At 47.3% G+C, this 19,542-nt stretch overlaps 1 protein-coding gene across 5 annotated transcripts in view; it reads left to right on the top strand.

Annotated features, from left to right (window-relative positions):
* The window catches only part of LOC101824201 (myelin associated oligodendrocyte basic protein), a 32,032-nt gene extending 18,762 nt beyond the window's left edge, over nucleotides 1–13,270 (top strand). For all 5 annotated transcript variants that reach the window (XR_005874948.1, XM_040740324.1, XM_040740325.1 and 2 more), the window contains 3 exons: nucleotides 3,474–3,696; nucleotides 11,162–11,241; nucleotides 11,361–13,270. Coding sequence is in view for 1 of the 5 variants with exons in the window: in XM_040740325.1 (XP_040596259.1) it covers nucleotides 3,474–3,513 (40 nt within the window). In the remaining 4 variants the exon portion in view is untranslated. The remainder of the gene's footprint in view (nucleotides 1–3,473; nucleotides 3,697–11,161; nucleotides 11,242–11,360) is intronic.
* Nucleotides 13,271–19,542: the final 6,272 nt, after the last annotated feature.

Raw genomic sequence — 19,542 nt, forward strand, 5'->3', positions numbered from 1 at the left:
TCCTCTTCTTCTTCTTCTTGGTTTTTTGAGACAGGGTTTCTCTGTAGCTTTGGAGGCTGTCCTGGAACTTGCTCTGTAGACCAGGCTGGCCTCGAACTCACAGAGATCCGACTGCCTCTGCCTCCCGAGTGCTGGGATTAAAGGCGTGGGCCACCAATGCCCGGCTTCTTTTCTTCTCGAGACAGGGTCTCACACCGTAGTTAAGCTTGGCCCGGAGCTTACTCTGTAAACTCATTAAGATCCCACTGCTTTAGACCCCCAAATGTTTGGATTGCAGATTGGCCACCATGCAATCCTCCTCATCCTCCTTCTCTCTTCTTCTCTACAGACTTTATTTTTGGTACAGTTTTGGGTCTATGGCAAAATTGAGGGAGGGAAGACAGAATTCCATCCCCTGCCCCCATACACATGGCCAACAACACTTTAATATTTGGGAATAGATTTGTTTGGTGAGTCAGTGGTGAGCTCTAGCTGTGACTACATCCTCTCCACTCTGCTGCTCAGGCCCTGTGCAGCGTTCTGGAACCCTCCTGAGAATTTCATTCAAGTGTCACCGGTGAAGCTTGGGGTTGTCTTCATTTTCAGACACAGCAAACAAGTCTGACTTAAATATCCCTAAATAAATCACCCACATCATCTGTGGCAGCCTCCGTGTTTGTGACGCCCCAAATGAGAGCATTGGTGACTTGCAAGGTCATTTACCTGGCAAAGGGACAAACTGGCTACTAAAGCCTTACCAGAGAGGTGAGCCCAGGCTGACTAGTCACTAGGTGCCTCCAAGGGACTGGAGTAAAAGTTCCTCCGACTGACTTTTGATACACAGAAGGGGCTACAGAATGTAGGCAGTTGAGGTCGTTAATTCATAGACAAGAGGCAGCCCTTTGAAGAAAGTCAGTCTCTGGCATTTTGGGTGGTTGGAGTACGAGCTGGAGTGGAAAGGTCATAGAAGACCGTGAGAATAAACTCCATCTCAGACACGGGTTTGTCTGGACCAGTCTCGCTCACTATAGTCACCAAACTCAGAGACATCAGTCAAGATGTCTCCACAGGCCATGTGTGCCTGTGCCCTAACTCCCTGGGAATCAGGACTAGCTTCCTAAGGTCATGCTATCACGCACCCTCTGAACTCTGCTTGAGATACTCATTTCCCCTTCTCTGAATCCCAGAGATCCTAAGGAAATGCACTAGAATAGGCATTTAACCACCGTACTGTTTATTCCCTTTATTGATCTGATTGACTATTTCAAATCAGAGATGTAGGAGGCTGCTTACTCTCAATCAGGGCAGCTAGGCCAGACCTTTAAGATGGGTTAAAAGGAAGTTTGTTTGAAACTGGCGTACTTTCAGATATGATGCCATTCCTGAGGTATCATGTGAAGAGGTCAGACAACTTAAACAAAGACCTTTTTGGATATGTAACAATTCCTTTGAGTGGGTTGTATCCAGAAATCCAGACACCAGAGAATAACCCGGTTTTTAGAAATGAATGGGTTTGGTCTCCCACATCTCAACAGAAGGTCGGAGCATCTTTTTGTTGATGGGAGGTGGTCCTGGCATGTCCCTTCTAGTTTATTCTTTCCCAGGCCTTTGAGATTTGGGATTTAATGTCAGGAGCTAAGATTATGGAGCTGTCACTGTAAGATACTGCCACTCTAGGCCACTCTAGGAGATTCGATCCACAGCCCAGAGAAACCCAGTCACACAATTAAAGTATACAACTTCAATTTCCACTGTCCTTTATTACTAGTAAAAAAAAAAAGGTAGTTTACTTTTGCACATTGATCTTATATATTGTGATTTTATTTATTTTAGCTTTTTTTTTTGGTAGAGCCTGGGTTTTATACATCATAATCATGCCCTTCAGTAGAGAGAGTTGCATACCTAATCTTCATACCTAAGTGTCTATGTTTGGCGCAGCTGTCTATGCTGAAAACATATTTTGAGATATGGCTTGGTGTCTTCACGGTTTATTGCCAAGCTAGAGGATGACCCCAGATGTGCTTTGGAATACTCGCAGGAGTCCTGACCTCTGCTAGACTCTCTGTGGCAGCAATTGTCAGTCATTAGATACTGAGATCACCCTGGTGGTCAGTGGGAGAACGCACTGGAGCGCTGGGACCCAGTTTATGCGATACATTCAACTCTGATGAGCATTTAGAGCCAGTCTGTTTGTGGAGGAGCCACACTCCTATGGAGACCTCCCACGGATGGATTTAGGGCACTGGCATCCCCAACCCTGCAGGGTCCTGAGCTGTTTGTTTCTTCTGCTCTGTTAGATGGGCAGTCTTTGTAACTTCAAGCTTTCAAAGCTACGCTAGGGTCAGATGAGGGCATTTTACATGAGGATTGACTCTCACAGGCTACTGTCCTCTAATCTTCCTATTTTGCATGGTGGGGACAAATGAGGAGTCAGGTATCTCCTGCAGGCAGAGCATTCTTCCCTTGCATCTAGGGAGTCGTCATTGCCATCAGCGGTAAACACGTGTGAGCCCATTGTCTCACAACCCCTCACACTTCCTGCTGAGCAGATAGACGGCCGAGCTCTGCTAGATGCTTTTGACACATCCATCCTCATGCAAGGATTTGTTTACGTCTGTGGTCCCCTGCAGGACTGTGTGTAATTAGGCAATCTTACACTCATCTCTCCAGAGCCCAACTCAGGGTTTGGCTGATGGTAGTGACCAAATGATAGACCTCATAGTCTGACACAGCACAGGGTGGATGTCCTCATCAGGTTTGCATCCAAGCTTTTAGGTAAACTGTGACCAGCGCTTGTCTGGGCCCGCACATTTGTAATCAATTTACTCAACGTTGCTTATATTTTTGAATGCAGTTCATTCCTATTAAGTTAGAGACATGTCAACCTGGTCAGAGTTTTATAAGAATTCATATACTCTCCATGTATGTGCACACGTTTACAGTTAAGTTCATGGCATCAGTCACTGTTTTCATTGCTGTGACAAGATATCTGGGAAAGCGATGTCAGGAAGGTTTGTTTTTGACTTACAGTTTGAAGGGACACAGTCCATCGTGGCAGGAAGTCATGGTGGCAAGAATGTGAGGCAGTGGGTCACATGGCATCCACAGTCAGGAAGCAGAGAGAGAGAGAGAGAGAGAGAGAGAGAGAGAGAGAGAGAGAGAGAGAGAGAGAGAGAGAGAGAGAGATGAATGCTGGTGCTCAGCCCACTTTCTCCTTCAGATTCAGTCCCAGGGCCCCAGCCCATGATCTGCTGAGTCTTCTCATTTATACCTTTCTGGGAACACCTACACACACACACACACACACACACGCACGCACACACACAAGCACACACATACATGCACACACTTGCACGCATGCACAAACACACAAAAAAATAAAAATAAGTAATCCTTTAAAAAGGCTCATGAAGTCACAGTTGTATTAAATACTGTACAGGAAGTGGACACCACTTACCAGTTTGTGAAACTTTCTTTTTCTCTTTATAAATCAGATTGAAAAGGAGGAGCAGGTCAACCCCAAGAAAAAAGTGACGGAGAAGGGTTTTCCGGTGAATGGACAGCCTCCTCCTGCGGACTTACTTCGTTGAAAGCCCTCGACCCTCAGCCAAGCTCTCTGGCTTCGAGAACGATGCAGTGTCAGCCCCCTGCTGATGTGACGTCTACAGATGCCCTCAGTCCTCCTGGTGTGGGAGCCTCAGGGCAGCCTGCCTGGAGGTGAGGAGGGGCCTCTTTGCACCACACTCCGTCACGGAGTCCTGAAAGGACCCTGTAGAAGGGGCCTTTTCTCCATTATTTCCGGTCCCACTGGACTGGTTTTCTCTCTGCCCACCGGGTCCCGCAGCCCCTTATGAAATCACCACTCTGAGGCTGAATATCAGTTATGGTTGTTTGGCCAATGACTCAGGCTTCTTACTGGCTAGCACTTTCTTAAAATATCAACCATTTCCACTAATCTGTGTATCACCATGTGGTTGTGGCTCACTGGTGATGCCCTTGAATCCCCCCACCCCCTACACAGCATCTCCTTGGCCCCGCCTTCCTTCGCTCTCTGTCTTTGCTAGGATTTCCCACCTGGCTAAATTTTGCCAGTCCATTGGCGGAAACAGCATTATTCATCAACCAATTTGCAGCTTACAGAAGGACATCCCACCACATCAGGACCCCACTTCAGGGCTCCAGAGCTCAGAGAAGGGGGCTTTTGGTTTCCTCTCTAGCCTTTTCTCTCTGGCAGGTGCACGGGCTTCCAGGGTCTCTGGCAAAGGTCTGCAGTGCTAACCCACGCACATTCCTCCTCCTCTCTGTCCCCCTCTGCCCCTGCATCTGGCGGCTGAACCCCTGGCTCCTGATCCTCAAACCCTCTTCTCCCTGATTCTCTGCCTGGGCTCCTCTTCTTCCCATGCCCGCTTGCCTTCTGTTTAGCCTTCTTACTCAGCAGCCAGAGCCAGAGTGGACCCTGGTGAAGGTCCATGTGATTTTAAGATAAGATACTAATGTCATGTGATGTAAGTGCTAAAATATTCCTAGATGGAAGGAGTCACGTTAAATCCCACATCAGATGTATCAGAAACAGAGAAAAGGGCAGAAGCGATGGCCTCCCTTCCCCTCTGCAGGCCCCAGCCTCACACAGGGCTTTGCAATCAGCTCCTGCCCCTGCCTGGGTGAGAACAGCCCATTTAAAGCACTGCCTTTGAAATCTTGTCACCTGCACAGTTAGCACTCACCTGGATAGCTCCCTGTCACCTGCATGGCCCTGTCACCTCTACAGTTAGCACTCACCTGGATAGTTCTGGTCACCTGCATGGCTCTGTCACCTGCACAGTTAGCACTCACCTGCATAGCTCCCTGTCACCTGCGTGGCCCTGTCACCCGCACAGATGCACAGATTCATTACTAGCACAGCTCCGACTGCTATCAAATTAGAAAACTTAGAAAGGTCATATGGCTTCAGCCCTGCTGTCCCATCCCCTTTCCTCCCAGGAGGGACTCTGGACCCAGGTAGATGTCCCTAGACACTTGAACATGATCTGCTTCCCAATCCAAATTCCCCAGATTCCTGGGGAGATAGGAGGCCTGGTGCCCCAGTGCCTCAGAGCTTTGCCTGCCTGGCCCTCCGTGTCGATGTCTCTGGTAAAGAGAGGTCAAGAAGAATGAGAAAGGAACTCGACCTTCTGGAAAGGAGAGTGAAGTGTGAGTGAGTGTGCATGTGTGTGCGTGTGTGTGCAAGTGTGTGCCTGTGTGTGCAAGTGTGTGACTGTGTGCATATGTGTGAGTGCGAGAGTGTGAGTATGTGAGTGTGTGCATGTATGTCTGTGTGAGTGCAAGTGTGTGGATGTGAGTGTGAGTGGGTGTGAGTGCAAGTGTGTGAATGTGAGTGTGAATGTGAGTACACATGTGTGAATGTGTGCATGTGTAAGTGAGAGTGTGCATGTGAGAGTGTGAGTGCACTTGTGTGCGCACATGTGTGAGTGTGTGAATGTGTGTGAGTATGTACATGTGTGTGAGTGTGTGCATGTGTGTGAGAGTGTGAATGTGTGTGAGAGTGTGAGTGCACTCCTGTGAGCACAGGTGTGTGTGTGCATGTGTAAGTGAGAGTGTGAATGTGTGTGAGAGTGTGAATGTGTGTGAGAGTGTGAGTGCACTTCTGTGAGCACAGGTGTGTGTGCGCATGTGTGAGAGTGTGAATGTGTGTGAGAGTGTGAGTGCACTCCTGTGAGCACAGGTGTGTGTGTGTGCATGTGTAAGTGAGAGTGTGAATGTGTGTGAGTGTGTGAATGTGTGTGAGAGTGTGTGTGCACTCGTGTGAGCACGGGTGTGTGTGTGTGTGTGTGTTGGGGAGTAGAGGGTTAGCAATTCAAGACTTCTTTCTTGAGTACCCATGCTATTCCTCGATGAGGGCCCTGGGCTCCACTGTACAGTAGGGTTGGGGGCTGACTTCCCATTCCTTTGCTCTGGTTTGTCCCCAAGATCTGTAGCCTCAGACTTCTGGGAAAGAATGACCCGAGTATGGGTTCTTGTTCATCCTTCCCTCCCTCTTGCTTGTGTCTCGTGTCTGTGAGGAGAGAGACTGGGCCAGACAGAAGTGCTTCAGATTGTCTTGGACTCTTGGACTGGTGTGTGCTTGTGTGCGCATGTGTGTGTGTGCATGTGTACGTGCATATTTATGTGTGTGTGTTGGGATTAGTTTGGGGAGAATATTTGCCAGCTCTCATTTTCTTGCCCAAATGCAAATCCTAGAGGGTCCCTACAAGTCCCAAGTTAACCCTTGTCTCCCTGAAGACCTCAACCGCAGCAGCTCATCAGGACAGATCCGCACTGGCACACACAGCTCTTCAGAGCCCTGGCCTAAACTTAGGCCTCTGCTGCATCCACACAGACGCCACGTAGGCACTCTGCTTGGGCCACTTTCCCCACTCAGCCCAGACTGGCGGGGGCGGAGGTGGAAGGAGAGGAGCTGGAGAGCCCTCTCTGTTCAGGCTCCGTCTGGATCCGCCCTAGAAAAAAATACCAGCATGTTCTAAACCCAAACTTAGATAAGTCATAGACTCCGAATGCTGGAGCCAGAGAGAGAGAGCTACAAGCAGTGGACTCTTACCCTCGTCTCCTCGTCCCTCCCAACACTCATCTACTTAGGAAAGTGGAGGCCATGTTTCTACTCATAAGGAAGTCAGGCTCAGGGCTTGGCAGATGACTCAGTGGTTAAAAATGCTTGCCATGCAAACATGAGGGATGGAGTTCAGATTCCCATGACCCACCTAAATGCTGGGTGACCTGGCAACCCGCCTCTAAATCCAGCCTCAGGAGGTGGAGACAGGAGGTCCCCAGAACAACCTACCCAGAGCAAGATTATCCATATTAGTGAGCTCTGGGATTGACTGAGAGACCCTGCCTCAGTGAATATGGTAGAAGACAGAGGATGGCTCCCAACATCAACCTCAGGGACTCCATGTACAAGCACCTCTGTACACGTGTGCCCTACATATGCAGAGACGAGCACACACACACACACACTCACACACACACTCACATGAAAATGGAAACAGAAAAAGAAAATGAGTGAGTATTATGGCTCTTCTAGGATGGGCTTATCCTGCCCATGATTCAGAACCCTTTCCCTATCCAGCAAGGCCACACGGTTTCTTCTTTCTGTTCTCTCTTGTGTGCACATGAACAAACATGGCTGTGTACACTGGGTGCCCAGCATGGGGCTGTGGGCTTGCTGCTCAGAGCCCGCCGTGCTCTGGCCCATGGTTTGTGCGCAGGTGCCCTCAGCTCAAACGTCATCTCAGAGATTATTCCTCATCACCTAACTCTGTCACTCTAAGTTTTGTCTGTAGTCCTCTGGAATCATCCTGCTGACTTACTTATTGTTTAATTCTTGTACCAATGCCTTGCCTAATGTGAATCCCATGATTGCCAGAACTGATTTATGCTGTCTTCGGTTGTCTGGCGCTAATAAGAATTCAATAAATGCTTGTTGATGGAAAGAATGTTTATTTACTTAAAAAAAGTTTTAAAAATAAATTTCAAAAGTGTAAATTCTTTTGAGGAATCAGAGGCATCTACTGTAGTTAATATTGTAGTTATATTGTAGCTCATATTGTAGTTAATATTGTATTTCTATTGGAGTTCACATTATAGCTCACTTGTAGTTCACATTGTAGTTCATGTTGTAGTTCTATTGCAGTTGCATTGTAGTTCACATTGCAGTCCATATTGTAGTTGCCTTGTAGCTCATATTGTGATTCTATTGCAGTTCACATTGTAGTTGTATTGTAGTTCACATTGAAGTTCTACTGTAGTTCACATTGGAGTTCTATTGTAGTTCACATTGAAGTTCTATTGTAGTTCATGTTGTAGTTCTATTATAGTTCACATTGTGGTTCTATTGTAATTCACATTGTAGTTCACATTGTAGTTGTGCTGCAGTTCATATTGTAATTCATATTGTGGTTGTGTTGTAGTTCATGTTGTGGTTCTATTGTAGTTCACATTGTAGTTTCATTGTAGTTCATATTGTAGTTGTGTTGTAGTTCATGTTGTAGTTCTATTATAGTTCACATTGTGGTTCTATTGTAATTCACATTGTAGTTCACATTGTAGTTCATATTGTAGTTGTGTTGTAGTTCATATTGTGGTTGTGTTGTAGTTCATGTTGTAGTTCTATTGTAGTTCATAAGGAATTGCTGATGACCTTTGCAGGGCCCCTCTGTGTAGAGAAAGTGAGCAGGAATTCATGGATATAACTGCAACACCCTCAGCTTGGCCTTGAAGGGAACGGAGGACCAGCAGGGTTTGGGTTGTTAACTCCAGAGTTGTTTGAGTAGCTCTTGGGGGCGGTGGTGGTACATGTCTTTAATTCCAGTGCTCAGGAGGCAGAGGCAGACAGATCTCTGAATTCAAGGCTAGCCTGGTCTACAGAGCGAGTTCCAGGACAGCCAGGGATACACAGAGAAACCCTGTCTAGAAATCCCTAACCCCCCCAAAAAAAAAGAGAAAAGAAATGCTCTTGGAAAGGAGGTGACTGTGTGTGTAATGAAGGGACACAGGACAATTAGCTGATGGAGCCGAGGACCTAGGAGGAGGGAAGGGATATTGGGGACACCAGGGAGGGAACATCCATGAACCAAGAGGGCTTTTTAATTGGAAAGGGGGAAGAGAAAGAGGAATTGTAGATTACAGTGAGTGCTCAAGTCCAACGGTGGGTTGTGGGGCGACCCTTGCCTGAAGCATCAGTTTCCCATGTGTTAGGACCTGAGGCAGTTCACACGGGGATGGTGGGAAGGTGGTGGTGTTAGGGACAGGAAGAATGAAGGCAGCAGGAGGACTACAAAGAAGTCACTCCAAACCACCTCCATGAAGCCTTTCCTAATCTCGCTCCTCATTTTGAATGGATTTGTATTTTCTTTTTTAAAAGTGATTTGCTTATTTGGTGTGTGTGCACATGCCATGGTGCACTTGTAGAGGTCAGAGGACAACTTGAGGGAGGAGTCAATCTTCTCCTCTTCCCGGGTAGGTTCGGGGGCCACGGGGCCATGTAGGCAGATATTTATCTGTCTGTTCACTTATTTACCGCCCCAATTCTGACTGGCCAAACTCAAGACTCTGATAAAACGAAAGACGCCTTTCCTCTATGTTTGTCCTCCAAGAAAGCTTTGGAAGTGGCTCACACCTCCATGGGGATAACAACAGTGTAGAGAGTCTCACAGAGTGACTTTCTCATGCAGGGAAAGTGGTGGCCAACTTGTTTAGCCCAGGGCAGTACTCTTAAATGAGTAAAAACAAAATCAGGCTTGTATATATGATTTTATTCATAAATACATAACTCATTTTGTCTCAAGATGCCAGTCCCTTATTCAAGGTCTTTTAGGGGTGAACCAATTTCTGCTTTTCTAGTTCACAGGGGCCCGTCTATCTTGGAACTCAGAACCCTAAACATTGTTATAGGATATCTAAAAGACACAAGTAGACGCGTCAGCCCTCAAGTTCATAGCCAGGTCTACTCATTACCATGACACTGGGGCCCATGTTGGCTGGTGAAACAGTAATGTAAATGTGCCGATGGCTGTCAGCTTGACAGTGTCTCAGTAAGGGTTTGTCTAGCTCAGGCTGGGCTGTAAGCATGTCTTTTGGGGTACATCTTGATTTCCTTCATTGATGAGAGAAGACCTGGCCTGAAAGTGGCTGTCACCATTTGTTGTAACCGTCTTTGTGGGGCTTCAGTCAGATCCAGCTGACTTGTCGGATTTGTACCTGAGTGGGGGAGTGTGGACTGAGAGACAGCGCGTAAAGATGCCAAGAAAAAGACAGAGACACAGGGTAGAGTCAGGAGGACAACCAATCCAGCGAATACTGAATGTCCCAAGTTTACTCTTCAACATTCTTATCTACCCCAACCAAAAAGGGGGACATGGCAAAAGACTTCTTTATCAAGATACAAGGAGGAAACAGACCTTCTTCCTTAATTCTCCAAACATTTGGCAACCACACCCTAGAGTCTAGAGGTTTAGCGTATCCAAGTGGTGACTAACTTTTCAAGGGACACCATGGAGGTTGTGACGCTGTGTCAGCCGGAAGTGGAGGTGACTTCAGAGTCAGCAGATCCAGGCTTTCCTAAACCCGACGCTAACCAGCGACACCATCCCAACGGCTCAGCCTGTGGTCTTTGAGTCAGTGAGGAACTTAGACTACAGGTCCTCCCAGAAACCCCCAGCCCTGCTGTTCTGTCATTTCCATGGACCGTGTTGCCTTTCAGCCCGATAGAGCATACATGTATAAGACAAGGGCATGAGATGGTCCATGTGGTTTCTGTGCTTAGGGCGGGAACGCACACAGGGAAACTGAGTCTCTCTATTTCCTGGGTGGGAAAGTTGCTGGCGGGTAGGTCTGCCAAACTAATTCTCTGAGGAGCAAAGCTCCGGCCTGTTGTTCTCTGGTGGCTGCCTCTCTTTTTGTTTTTCACACTGGGTGAGCTAACACCCCCACCTGTCCTCTACCAAGTCTCCGATTCCAGTCAGTAAACTAAAAAAGGATATCTAATCTAGCTGGAACTTGTATTTAGTGTGTGCGTGCGTGCGTGCGTGCGTGTGTGTGTGTGTGTGTGTGTGTGTGTGTGTGTGTGTGTGTGTCAGGGGATAACTTTAAGGAATTACTTTTCTCCTTCTGTCACATGGGACCAGATATCCAACTCAGGCTGACAGACTTGGTGGCAAGCACCTTTGTCTTCTGAGAGCCATCTTGCCAGCCCTATCCATAGCCTCTTAAGCCGTACTGCTTTCCTCTCTTATTTCCGCTGAGTCTGATTTGGCATCTCTTCTGTTCGTGTCTCAGGAAAGGCTTCTTCCCAGGAAGATCAGACGTGAGAATCAGAAACAACAAGCTACATCTCCAAGCCTTGGAGGGAGCCTGTTGAGCTGGTTTCCGGGATATGGGCATCCGCCGGTCTTGCCCCCCTCATTGGCCTCCCTGACTTTGAGATAAAATTGTATGATGAAGGGTCCTGGGGTTCAGGTGTTGGCCGTTCTTCACAGACGTGTCCATCCCTTTCATGAGAGTGGGGTGCACTCTCACTTCTGGAGAGTGTAGGCAGCCCATAGGAAATGCAGAGGGGCAATCGCCAGGAGAACTGGGGGTTAAACACCCCGCTTTAGAATTGTAGTTGACGGTTTTTCTCTCCCCTCAGCACTTTGATGATACCATCCCGTCACCTCCCTCTGTAACTGCCCAGGAGAGATCGGCCATCGATCCTCTCGACTCTCCACGGTAAGACTCTATTTCCCCTTTGTTTGTTTTTAAAAGGAGTTTTCCTCTTTGTCACTGGTATTCTGAACTTTCGCTGTGACATCACTAAGTTAAGATTTATGTCTGTTTATTCCGCCCAGGACTCAGGTTCCTCTATATGAAGATTTGTGGCGCACAACTATCCAAATGGCAAATACAAAAAGGGAATTGTTGGTGCACAACTATCCAAATGGCAAATACAAAAAGGGAATTGTTGGTGCACAACTATCCAAATGGCAAATACAAAAAGGGAATTGTTGGTACACAACTATCCAAACAGCAAATATAAAAAGGAAATTGTCGAGCTTTGGCAGCGATGTGAGGAAAAGTTCTAGAAACTACTGAGGGAAATGTGTACACTGTCATCACACCACTGTATTCCGGGACACTAGTGAGGCAGGGCGTCCTAAAACCTCTAGTCAAGCGACTGTAATTTCAGGCATCCATCCTGGAGAAAACTAACACACACTTAGAGAAGAGAAAAAGGCACACGTTTGTTTGAAAGATCACGGTTTGTAGGTAAGAGAGGAAGATAGAATGCAATTAAACAAAATGTCTGTCCATAGGGGAATGAAAGAATCAGTTTCGGGATATTTGCAAATGAAGTCCTGAACAGCAGTTAAAAGCGAATCTGTCAGAGAGACCATACCAAGTAGGTGAATCTAGAAAGCAAAGCAAGGACCATAAAACACAAGCATCAGGCAGTAAACCCAGCATGACATCCTATCATAAATATTGACAACCCACAATCCTATACTGGTTATTGCTCAATAAGGAGAAGCCATAAGATCTCATTCTTTTTCTATACTGCAATAAAATTTAAAAATGACAGCCAAATATAAAAGTATTAAAAATGAGTCCTCTCAGAAATAAAAGTATAAGAAATAACTCCTGGCTTGAGGAAATAACCCAGACTAAAAACTACATAGAAATGATTTAACAATACTAGCTGGACATACATTTGTTTGAAGAGGGTAAATGGGAAATTTGTGAACCGCCTGGGGTGCTTCTATGGATATATAAACCTTAAACACCAAAAACCATTTGTTTTGAGTCAGTTTTGGGTCTGGGCTAGAGTCCTTGGCTCCTTATGTCTGTCTCCTGACCCGGGAGAAAAGGGAACCAATTGGAATACGCTCTCAAATTTTCCTTTAAGGAATGGGTAGGCAGGAAAGGACAAGGGACGTTGGGGAATGCGGAGGGATGTGAAATGGACAGTATTAGGTGGAGGGAAACTTAACGTAGGGACAAGAAGAGCATCAGGGATGGCCTTGTGCTGGGAGCCGGGGTGGCCAAGCACAGGAGGTCACTTGAAGACCCCGAAGGTCACCCTCGCATCCTCACAGCCAGACCGGGCAAAGTTCAGATTCAAGTACAAGGATGGGGGCCATGTTCAAGGTGTGGAGCCGGAGCGAGAGGAAGGCAGCAAGGAGGAAGGAGGAGATGGCTCAGAAGGCTGCGTCCCCGCGAGGAGAAGCAGGCCAAACACCGTCCCAGGGGACCGGAAGGGTGCCGGCTTCCTAACCCGAGGGCACCGTGGCCCTGTGCCAATGCAGAGGCAGGCGAATTTAACTGCATGACAGCTTCCTGCAGAAACTCAGGTGCTAAAGGGACATCCACGGGACCACCTCTGTGGAGGACAGGTTCTGACCGTGAGCTGCCCCAAGGCCATCATCACCTTCCTGAGAGTTACTGGGCTGGGAAGAACGCGACGGGACAGGAACGCACAGTAAGCCCACGGAACGCACAGTAAGCCCATGGGGGACACGAAGTCTAGCCGCGCCCCAACCCATTAAGGAAACTTCATGCTCATCCGTCTCGTCTTGATGTTAGCAAAGCAAGACCCCCATCCCCAGTGCTCGCCTGTCTCGCCCTCCCTTCCATTTAACCAAGCAACAGAGAGCTTGTTAACCCGCGCACAGCACTGGATATTAGCCCATTACTGTGGATAACCAGACACTACTAAATTTTGTCTGCCTTCTGTAGAAATAAAACCTGGGGTTGGATCAAACCTATCTGGAGGTTGATTGAAGCTGGTGGGTCTCTGAGTGTGACGTGTCTTGGGTAATCGTTACATAAATGTTCTTCTATTTAACACTGATTCTGGGGAACATTGCCCAGTAAATACTTGAGAAATTACATAAAACTCCAAAAGCCGTTCTTCATAAATTTCTTGAGTAGGAATTCATAGCCACAATGTCTGACATAGAGTAGATTATCCTGGATGTTAATTAGTCTTATGTTTTGGGAGAAACTGAGACATGTGTCTGGAGTTGTTGGGGCCTCCAGGTAGGGAGCCCTGGGTCTTGGCATTAGCGAAGTCTCTTAATTATTCCCACGGTGATGAGTTTCACAGGACGAATGGGACGGGGTCGACCAGCTGGCTCTCGCACACAGGTCATTGCTCTCTAGTGTCCCACACTTTGCTGTCATCATTTGACTATGAACCGGCACAGGCTGGTGCATAGCAAGTCTACCCACCTGCGGGCCTCCATCAAAGCAGAGTGTTATACACAAAGTCATGGGCTGGAGAGACTGCTCAGTGGTTAGAGCGCTCGATGCTCTTCCAGAGGACCTGGGTTCAGTTCCCAGCGCCCACATGGTGACCCAATACCATCCGTAAGTCCGAGGCGTGGGCATCCGATGCCCCCTTCTGGCCTCCCTGCGCATTGTATAGACAAGGTGCACATATGTATGTGATAATGCTCTTGGACACGTAAAATAAAAATGTATATTAGTACATAACGTCACTACCAGAGAAGAGATACCTGGGATATATAAGATAAATTCAGTTTGTGGAGCTTCAGTGGGGAAATTTGACACAGGTTTAAAAAGTTATTATTATTGACGGGGTCTCGCTATGTAGCCCTGGCTGGACCAGAATTCCCTTTATAGATCAGGTTAGCCTCCAACTCATAATACCTGCCTGCCTTAACATACTTTTTTTAAACTTTTAAATTTGAAAAATAGTATTTTTTTTTTACATTTTACTACTGTTATTCTTTTTTGTCTGTTTTGTTTTTCCAGAGAGGGTTTCCCTGTGTAGTTTTAGAGGCTGTCCTGGAACTAGCTCTTGTAGACCAGGCTGGACTTGAACTCACAGAGATTCGTCTGCCTCTGCCCCTGCCTCCCAAGTGCTGGGATTACAGGCATGCACCACCACCCGGTTATTCTTTTGTTTTATTCTCTATTTTTGTCTTCTTACAGCTTTCTAAGTTAGCACACAAAGGACTGAGTTTCATAGTGATGATGCGGGTTGCCATGCGTATGTGAAGCAGAGGGAGTACACTTATGCTTCTTTTTGCCCCCTCGCCATCAGGCGCCCCCTCCCCCATGAAAGTTTCCTTCCCTGTGTCTGGCAATCCCTCCTTCTGCTCTCATACGATGGTCATGTATGGTTCATAACCTCTGCTGTTCCACCTTTATTTTCGTTACCGTTAGTCAAGGAGCTGCCCGATCGTCACGCTCAAGGCTCTAAGCTCTTAAAGTTATTTAATACATTTATTTACAGTGTGTGTGTGTGTGTGTGAACATGAGCACGCACGAGTGTGTGTATGAGTGTGAGTGTAGATGCAAGCATGTGCACGAGTGTGTGTGTGCACGAGTGTGTGTGCACGAGTGTGTGCATGAGCACAAGCATGTGTATGAGTGTGTGAATGTGAATGTAAACACAAGTGTGTGCGTGTGAGTGTGTGTCTATTTGGCAGTCAGAGGACAACTAGCAGAGGCTGACTCTCTCCTTCTCCCCTGTGAGTCCTGGGGATGGAGCTCCCGTCATTTGGTTGGCAGCAGCTTCTTTCCTCCCTGGACCTCTCTCCAGGCCTGAGCCCTTAGCTTTAGGGAGGTTCCCCGAGAAGCAGGGACTTCGTTCCTTTCTGATATTGGTGTTAAAGTGACGGAGACCTAAGGGTTGGTAGAGCCAGTGTCAGGATAGCTGAGCATAGATGATCATGAACTGGGGGTGGGGCGTGGGTGGGGCGTGGGTGGGGCCCCGGGCAGCGCTGAGATATGGACCTGTGCCTTGGTAAGATGGTAGACACCTTTTTGTGGTTCTTAACAATCGAGAAAACAGTTGCTCAGAAGCTGACAAATTAGATTAATAGACTTCTTTACTAAAGTTGAGCAAAGGAACTAACACAGACTAAGTGGAATGGCCAGCAGAGTCCACGAGCCTCGTCTTTTCCTTTTGATCCAGGTTATAGTAAATAGTGTAGGCTGGCCTTGAACTCATGGCCTTCCTGCCTCATCCTCCTGAGCGCTGGGATGGCAGGCCCACACTTCTAGCTCAGATCATGGCTGGGTTTTTAGAGGTTTTATCTGCTCTGTCCTTACAATACTTTGCACTACTGTGTATTTTTTTTATACAATTCTACTTGGAACATGGACCAATGATGTTTGTGGACCCCATGCCTGTGGATTCTAAAGTGATTCTCCCCATGAAGGACAGTTGAGTCCATACCTCAGGGCAGGGAGAGAATCAGAGTCAACCTGTTGTCCTAGGTGCTGGAAGAAGGCCAGGTGGTCAGAGCACAGGGGATGGAAAGTCCATGAAGAGAGAAAAGGCAGCACACGCTCCTCAAACCATTTACTAGCAAGCTGCATAGTCATGAACCTGACCAGACCAGGTTTACTCTCAAGATCTTTTTTTTTTGTTTTTTTTTGACATGGGGTTTCTATGTGTAGCCTTGGCTGTTCTGGAATTCACCCTGTAGACCAGGCTGGCCTCGAACTCACAGAGATCCACTTACTTCTGCCTCCCAAGCATTGGGATCAAAGGCATGTGCCACCACGGCCCACTTTACTCTGAAGATTTTTTAATAGTCAACTGTTTACAAATGCAGAATGGTATTATTCTGATAAAGCAACAACCCTTGGCCTGACATTGTCAGAAAGGGGCATCTTAGGACTATCTTGACCCCAGAGATGGCTGTGAGCTGTGGCTTATTTGCCGGGACGGAACATGAGCGGATTGGAGAGAATAGGATTCTCCAGTCACCCTGGAGATTCTGTAGGAACAGGTTCTAGGTTCTCTTCTTTTTACAGTGGTCAAGGACTGCCCTTCCTGCGCGCCTCCCATGAGGAACCAGGTGAGTTTCATCAATGGCATTAGGATTTCCTTGCATAGTCTGGGATGATGCTCATTGTGCCTAAGACCCGCCCAGCCCCTGGTTACTGTTGTGCCCAAGTCGCAAGGTCCAAGAGACCAGGGAGACAGGCCACCGATGCAAATGCACAAGGTTTATTGATTGTTCTATCCTTGGGCACGGGAGGGACCCCGTCTAGCAAGCTGACGCAGCAGCCTCCAGAGGGGGTGAAACTCCCTGTCTACTGCCAGGTTTTAAAGACAAAAGTTACAGGATGACATCAGTAGGTACGGGTTGGCTTCTGATTGGATGACATTTGGGGAACAGTCAAGAGATTTTTGGCTTGCAATACCTGTGTAGCCATTTTTCTCACAGGTTGGTACTGGGAGGGAACATTCTGTGGTTTCTATGGCTTGCAGGTGGCCTATTATACTAATATTTTTCAGAACTGAATTTTCCTGGAGACTACAGGGGAGTTTCTTTTGTGGTCAAACAGCCCCCAGGATCCAAGTACCTAGGAGGCTGGGGGGTTTGGAGTTCCTTTGTGTTCAGTTTCGGCCCTAGGCCTGTTGCATACAACATAGCCTCTAGGAGAAGGCTGGGGGAAGGGGATCTGGAGTTTTGGCTCTTCATTTACAGTACAGAGGGACTGGATACCTACATCCAGGCAGCACAACCAGCAAAGGGTTCACGTGACTTTGGAGTCCTAAGATGGGCAATGATGTCAGAGGATGGTGGCCACAAGCCGACTCCTGAAGTGGAGGATGAGGCTTCCCGTGGTTGTCCTTTGGGACGACAGGATCACAATAACGTGTGACATGAGCACCCAAAAGAAGCCCTCGGGCAGGGGGGCTCTAAGGGTGACTAAATAAAGAACTCAATCATGGGCTCTTAAAGGCGCCTTACACACCGGAGCCAACTGCTCTCTTCCCCCACAGGACATCATTTGGAGTTTAATTAAAACCTAGAATGCTTCCAGAGAAGAAAGAGTATTTCCCATGCTCAGTCCAGCGGTAGAACCCACCACAGACACCATTTCCTCCTTCCACTGGCTTGTGTCCAATGTTTATTGTGGTACACCCAATTATTCACAATGCAGTTCTTTTTTTGTTTTTTGTTTTTTTGTTTTTGTTGGTTTTTCGAGACAGGGTTTCTCTGTATTGCTTTGGAGGCTGTCCTGGAACTCGCTCTTGTAGACCAGCCTGGCCTCGAACTCACAGAGATCCGCCTGCCTCTGCCTCCCGAGTGCTGGGATTAAAGGAGTGCGCCACCAACACCCGGTCACGATGCAGTTCTTTTAAATTTGTTTTTAAAGATTATTTTATGCGGATGAGAGGTTGACTGCATATACGTGTCTGCACCACTTGTGTGCAGTGCCCATGGAGGCCAGAAGAGGGCTTTAGATGCCCTGCAGGTGGGGTTACAGATGGTTGTGAGCCACCATGAGGTTGGTGGGAAACAAACCCAGGTGCCCTGGAAGGGCAGCCAGCGCTCTTAACCACCGAGCCATCCATCTCCCCGCCCCGGAAAGCAGCGGGAGGGAAGGAAGGCAGATGGCACAATCAGCAACAGCAGCAGTGTGACAGAAACGTAAAGCGCTATGTCTCCTGGACACACAGGTAGAGCAGCACCAGGTTGTTTGTCTTTAAGAAGGGACACGCATCTGTTTGACGTCAGCCAGCAATTTACAGGCTGGAAGTCTCACCTCTGACATTGTTCACTGCTGTTTGGTGACATCCTGCTTGTGGCTAGGCACCTTGCAGGTGTCTGGATCAGGGGACGTTGGTATGCATGCTTTCTGGTTGCAGCCTGCCTGGCATTTCCTGGAGACAGGACAAAAGACAAACGTATCAGATAATTAGAAATTAAACGCGGTGTCTTTGATTTACCTTTAAATGTTGTTTGTCGCCAATGAATGTACCCTGCGCTGTCTCCAGACTTGAATAAAGATTTTTGTCTGGAAGTTCATGAATAAAACTGGTGAAATTACTGGCAGTCACTCCAGTGAAAAATACGTGGTGTTTGAAGGAGCTAATGAAAACTTGGTTGATACTGAGTAATCTCCAAGCTGCCTAAGGGAGGAAAGTTAGGCCCAGGGAGACCATGTGGTTATGGAATTCTAGTTTTAAAAGGCAGATTCTGGCTCAAATTCAGGACAATGCCTGGCCTTTATAATGGGCGGCAGACATGTGTTATTTTTAATGCCTCGTGGAGATAAAGCTATCTCTTTTATGAGAACTGTGTAATTGAGTTTCAAACCCAAGGGTTTCTGGGAAAGACTACATTTGGAATTATAAGATAAAAATTTTTCTGAGCAAAAATCTTTCTCTTTCTCTCTCTGTATGTCATAAGAAATAAATGCATGAGGGAAATCTATTAAATACCAGTTTAGGGAAACAAGAGACAGATAGGGATCTGGGTGTTTTTTTTTTTTTTTTTTCGAGACAGGGTTTCTCTGTATTGTTTTGGAGCCTGTCCTGGAACTCACTCTGTAGACTAAGCTGGCCTTGAACTCACAGAGATCCGCCTGCCTCTGCCTCCCAAGTGCTGGGATTAAAGGTGTGTGCCTCCTAGGGAGAGGTGGGGGCATGAGCAGAGAGATGGACCCCAGCTGCGGCTTGTGGAGACAGTCCTCCTGAAGAGACCTGCTCAGAGTGGCGAGCAGGCAGAATCCCGGAATTTGTCAAGAGCTGAAGGGATACCAGGTCAACATCTCTGTGTTCAGCGACGTGAATAAGTCTGTGAATAAGCGACGTGGTGTCTTCAGCGTTACAACCTTGCCATCAGGTTGGGAAAAGCAACTAAGAGCTTTGGCAACGTGGATTTCCATGGGGCCCCTTAGGCTAGTGACTCAACAAAATGTCGAGTCCCTGGTTCTGGAGGCTTTACTTGGTGGCATGAGATGCCTAGTTGGGGGATTATCTCACCTATTATTTGATGACCCCATTTAAATTCTCTTCATATATGCACATATTTTAGGACATTTCTACAGCAGCAGGATTCCATATGGTATCACAAATGGCCTTTAATGTTAGCTGCCCCCCCTTGTTCCTGTTCCCTCTTTTATCTTTCCCTCCCACCCCCTCCCTACTTAACCATCCTATTGTACTTTCCCCTTGTCTCTCCACGACACTGTAGTCTGCTACCCCTTCTTGGGTGTCCTCTACTCCTGCCTGGTCTCTTACTAGGTACCTAAACT

The sequence above is a fragment of the Mesocricetus auratus genome, unplaced genomic scaffold (genome assembly GCF_017639785.1).
Source record: "Mesocricetus auratus isolate SY011 unplaced genomic scaffold, BCM_Maur_2.0 Super-Scaffold_100691, whole genome shotgun sequence".
NCBI lineage: Eukaryota > Metazoa > Chordata > Mammalia > Rodentia > Cricetidae > Mesocricetus > Mesocricetus auratus.